The 5753-nt window shown below is 38.7% G+C and overlaps 1 protein-coding gene across 1 annotated transcript in view; it reads left to right on the top strand.

Moving 5' to 3' along the window:
• Positions 1-5753, top strand: part of LOC113407282 (potassium channel subfamily T member 2-like) — a 299061-nt gene that overhangs the window by 231460 nt on the left and 61848 nt on the right. Inside the window, exons 18-19 of the mRNA XM_026655611.2 lie at positions 3542-3771; positions 5303-5519. Coding sequence (XP_026511396.1) covers positions 3542-3771; positions 5303-5519 — 447 coding nt within the window. The remainder of the gene's footprint in view (positions 1-3541; positions 3772-5302; positions 5520-5753) is intronic.

The raw sequence follows: 5753 nt of genomic DNA, 5'->3' as shown, positions 1-5753 counted from the left end.
CCCCCCCCCGGGGAGCCGTGCGGCAGCTCCCCACCCCAGCTCACCTCTGCTCCGCCTCCTCCCCAAGCACACCGCCCCCGCTCAAATTCTTCTCCCCTCCCAGGCTTGTGGCGCCAAAAAAAAATTGGGGGCACTGCTTTTTGGCGGCCCCAAATCTTGGCACCCTAGGCAACTGCCTAGTTTGCCTTAATGGTATCACCGGCCCTGCATAAACACCTTCCCTGGGATTAAGTATCAGAGGGGTAGCCGTGTTAGTCTGGATCTGTAAAAAGCAACAAAGAGTCCTGTGGCACCTTATAGACTAACAAACGTATTGGAGCATAAGCTTTCGTGGGTGAATACCCACTTTGTCAGATGCGTCTGACGAAGTGGCTATTCACCCACGAAAGCTTATGCTCCAATACGTCTGTTAGTCTATAAGGTGCCACAGGACTCTTTGTTCCTTGGGATTGACAGCAGTGTTATTACCCTATAATTTGATCAAGATGATCACTTCTTTTTTAAAAGACATAATGTAGCCCCTTTTGCTTTCTTCTGAAATGTGGCTGGTTTCCCAAACTTTTAAGACAACTCTTTGAAGCCAGTGAACTAAATATAGGCTTCACTCATAAGAAGTTCTGATGAAATAATCAACACAAGGTATTTTATTTAGGGGGGAGGGATAGCTCAGTGGTTTGAGCATTGGCCTGCTAAACCCAGGGTTGTAAATTCAATCCTTGAGAGGGCCACTTAGGGATCTGGGGTAAAAATCAGTACTTGGTCCTGCTAGTGAAGGCAGGGGGCTGGACTCAATGACCTTTCAAGGTCCCTTCTAGTTCTAGGAGATAGGATATCTCCATTAATTTAAAAAAATTATCATTTCATAACTGTTTCACCAGCCTTTTTTTCTGATGGATTTGTTTTTGGATTAAGTTGTAGTTTACATGCTGGTGCTGATCTGTTCATTAGTTCACAAAAATGTGCATTCCAATGCTTAAGTTGTGAATCAATATGCTGGCAGTATTTCCCAATTTTGTCCTTAACTGGTGGAAGAGGCAAATATGGACATCCAATTAGGACCTTCAGAGTCTCAGATACACATTTCTGGTCATGTCTTTCAGAGGCTTCATCAATACATTGCACTGTACTATTCCAGCATTGATTGTGAGCATTCTGACGGGCCCTCTTGCTCGTTCAAGACTTTTCTCTATTGCCCATTTCCTCCTTTTACTGACTCAACTCTGACCTTGCAGTGCATCCATTCTGCACCATATCACTTTTTCCTCTCCCATAATTTGATGGTATCATCTGTAATCTAATGTTTGTCATTCTGCTGGGTCCGAGTTGTTCTCCAGCAGCCTGTGAGATAGAATCCCAAAATGAAGTCTACTCTTCCTCTATGGCAGACAACTAGCCATCCACTATAGAATATTTGTTGGAAATGGATACCGCATAACTCTTAGTGATCACTTTATTATGAAGCTTATCAACACTGAAAGTTTTTGATATAGTACAGTTGTTCTCAAACTTCTGTATTGGTGACCCCTTTCACACAGCAAGCCTCTAAGTGGGGAACCCCCCCCCTTATAAATTAAAACCTTTTTTTAATATTTAACACTACAGACGCTCCCCAACTTACGCAAGCGTTCCATTCCGGAATGCCTTGCATAAGTCAAATTTTGCATAAGGTGGGAAGGTATACCTGACAATTACACACACACACACACACACACACACACACACACAAAAGCTTACAGAACTTATGGAACTTTTCCCGTAAGTGCGGATTTCTGTAAGTCGGATTTGCGTAACCTGGGGAGCATCTGTATTATAAATGTTGGAGGCGAAGTGGGGTTTGGGGTAGAGGTTGACAGCTCAAAACCTCCCACATAATAACCTTGATTGGTCACAACCACCAGTTTGAGAACCCCCTGATGGGTCACAACCCCCAGTTTGAGAACCTCTGATATAGTAGATACCCATCTCTCAAACTTTATTAATAGATCATCATTGTTGCTATTAGGGTTTGATGATCAGATTCCAGAGCAAGAGCAGCACTCATAAATTCTTATACATCCTGAATGAGTTTAGTCAAGGATCTCATTCTGGTTTGAAATCCCAAGATTGCATTGTTTCCCCATGGATACCAGAATGTATACTTATGGCAATTCTTGTGCTGAAACCAGGTAGACATTGAAAATAGTCCATATGTGGAAGCAAATTCAAGTAGACACACACCATCATCCGATCTCTCTTCTGATAAACTGTATGGTCCCAGAACCAGTTCAAATTCAGTTCTATCATGGCCAATTCTCATGTTCATATCTCCTGCTATGACAATATGCAGTTGGAGTGATGTACTACATACAATGTCATTCAATGTGGCATAAAAAGCCTCTTTTTCAGCATCAGGCCTTGCATCAGCTGGAGCACATGCACTAATAATTACTGCACATTCTACCTTAAACTGAAAATGGTTGCTATCAAGTATGGAGAGCAAGCCTGCCAAGGCAGTATGGCAGATTGCACTTTCAGGGACAAAATCAGAGGAACATCATTGTGCTTGTCAGATGCATCACAGGAGTGCAACAATCAAAAGATCTATGAGTCAGTGTTGTGCTCCCATCGTTCAAATTCCATTATGTCTCCTGCACACTGCAGATATCAACATTCAACCTTTCCATTTCTTTATCCAAGAATCATTCCCCTCCCCCCCAACATATTTTAATCGTCAAACATTCCACAGTCCCATCCTCAAAAATTAGGGTCTGATTCATCAGTCTTATCTCATTTATTGACAATCTAGGCTATATTTTCAGATCACCTTAACCTCAGATGTGTCCTGAGATATTTTGAACACATTCATTTGTACAAGCTTATGCTGAGTATGCGTGCACAAATGTCAGTTTCATGTATATTACCTTCATTCTGGTAAAAAAGGTTGTTTCTAATAAAATGAATCAATTGATAAAGAGTGTATAAATAGATTATTAGGGGTTTAAAATATTGTAATATGAATGTACACATTTAATGTATCCTGCAATCATATTTATATATAAGAGTTCATTTTCAACATTATAAAATTAGAACAGTGGCTGTCTTTTTAATTCCTTATTTTCTACTACTGATCAAAAACCCTAAGACTAAATTAGGGGAGGGTGGGGAATCTGAAAACAATTCCATTGACAGGTGAAAAATGGAACAGCTTAGTATGATGAATTAACAGAGTTCCATACATCTATTGTATTCTCAGAAGGGACTATATGTCTGATATCAGAAATTAACTGGCCCAACATCGGAAGAATACTGCTATAGAATAAAAAGTTTTTGAAGTGGTTTGGGATTCATAACTCCCAAGGAACTGTGCTTGATCACAGATGGTCTGTTTTGGGAATAATTTTGTTAAATACTGTATTTTCAAATATTTGTTTTCCAAGAATGTGCACGTTTTGACTCTGCAGCATGTAAATAACACTAAATTAAGGATCCATTATGGTAATCTGTAATTTGTGTTTTGTTGAGATACATTCAATAAACCTTGTATTTTCCTTCTTTAATTAAGGTTTGGAGTCTGTTTGATTGGTGTTAGGAGGGAAGATAACAAAAACATTTTGCTGAATCCAGGCCCTCGATATATTATGAGCTCTACAGATATATGTTTTTATATCAACATTACCAAAGAAGAAAATTCAGCTTTTAAAAAGCAAGAACATCATAGAAAAAATAATGAATCCAAATCATACTACCATGGACCTTCTAGGTTGCCCTTGCACAGTGTAATTGCCAGTATGGGTAAGTACAGGTAAATCTCATAAAATATTCTGAAACTATAGAAAAGAAAGCTCAAAAATGTACTACACTAAAACTGCAAAGCTATTTTAAAAGAAAATGCCCTATGCAATGGAAAACATTTTCCTTCATTAGGTTTAAATGTACATATTCAATTTAAAAAAAAAAAAAGTTCCAACAAGATCAACATAAATGGCATACTCTTGCTATATACAGAAATACAACATCACATACAACTCTATGCAAATGAGAATACTGTCTAACAAGTCACTTGCCAAGGAAACTCATAAGGTTATTTAAAACCCCCACAAAGTTCAGACCAGATCCCAAGTGGTGCAAAGCAGCTGTAATATCAAGTTAACAAGCCAGTGAAGAGGTCCCCGAGCATGGAAGAACATCCAGGTGATCAAGCAACCACACCAGCTCCCATGTCACTCAGCAAGCTGAAAGGGCATGTCCAAGCAGAAAAAGGGATGTGCTTGGGGGTGACCCTTTAGGGCCACAGACATGGTCAAAAGCTAGTGCCTAAGATAGGCTATTATCCTAGCGAGTGCCAGGATTAGGATGGGAGCATAGAAGTGTCATAAGACCACTTGTATCATTGTTTCCCTTCTCCTCCACTGAGTGTAGGTTGGCAGAGTCCAGAACTCAGGCCTGTAGCAAATACTGAAAGTGTTTAGTCACAAAAGGCTGCAGTCTCTTGCTGTCTAAAAGTATAATTCATAATTCAAGACACAAGTTTAATTGATACATTTGATGGTAATCTAGCTAAAATGTACCAACAATCTAAAATATCTCATGCAATGAATTCCTATATGCAAAAGATGAATTCCTATAGTTTGTACATTCATATGAATATCACAAGCTAATTCACTACAAATTGGCCTAATATTAAACGCTAATCAGTCGGATCAGAATTATTCCCATTTCTTGTACAAGGAACCAGTATCTCTTACTGGCATAAATTAGGAGGTAAAATCCCAATGTCCAGGTCACCAGACATTCTTTTAGTCCATCAAACAACTCATCAGACTCTATTTTGTTTCCAGAAACATGATGTAACAGAACCAGGAAGAACAAAGGCATTAAGAGTCAAGGTGTCAAATTCTGATCTCATTTACACAATTGGAAATCTTAAGTTTCTCTGGTTATAATATTCAGATTTATTAAGTCAAATTCCTTATTATGGATATATAACAGCATTCATAAATGCAATATAATCTGCAATTTATTTGTGCATATTCTCACAGCCTGATTGCATGGAATATGTTTTTAAATGCCATAGACTGATATGTATTTGGAAAAAATGTATTACCATATTAATGAGAAACTGCCTTGTATATTGTTCAGTGCTGTAAGGCTACACTGGATGTAGCTTAAACATTATATTTTAATGTAGTTTTTATACATAGCCAAAACAGATATTATTTGAATATTTGGTTGTGTTTTAGATCATCCATAATAAGCATAATTTACCCTTTTTTAAATGCTTAATTGACTTGTACATTGAGAGCTGCTTCTGATGCTGTTTCAGGGACCGTGGCTATAGATTTACAAGATACAGGATGTAGATCTTCCAGTGGACCTACCCTAACCCTTCCTTCAGAGGGAAGTAAAAATGGCAGAAGATCTAGCATAGCACCTGTTTTGGAGGTTGCAGACTCCTCATCACTTCAAGCGTGTGATCTTCTAAGTGACCAGTCAGAGGATGAAACTACTCCATCAGATGATGACATTTCTACAGGTTTAGAGTATGTACAGTTAATATAAACAGCACATTACTATTCATAAATGCTAATACTGGGTAAATGTAGAGAGTGGTTCTGCTCCCATTGAAGCCAATGGGGACAGGATTGCAGCTCTTTTTCTGATTAGCAATATTCCCCAGGGCGAAGTGATTTCCTCTTCAGAAGTGCAATCATGAATTGGTCAAAGCTTCTTAAGGCTATTTTGAAATGAGAAAAACATTCCAACTCATGCTGGAC

The sequence above is a fragment of the Terrapene carolina genome, unplaced genomic scaffold (genome assembly GCF_002925995.2).
Source record: "Terrapene carolina triunguis isolate 2854851 unplaced genomic scaffold, T_m_triunguis-2.0 Scaffold210, whole genome shotgun sequence".
Classification (NCBI taxonomy): Eukaryota; Metazoa; Chordata; order Testudines; family Emydidae; genus Terrapene; species Terrapene triunguis.
Note: the sequence above shows the minus strand (reverse complement) of the source record. Positions and strands in the feature narration are given on the sequence as shown.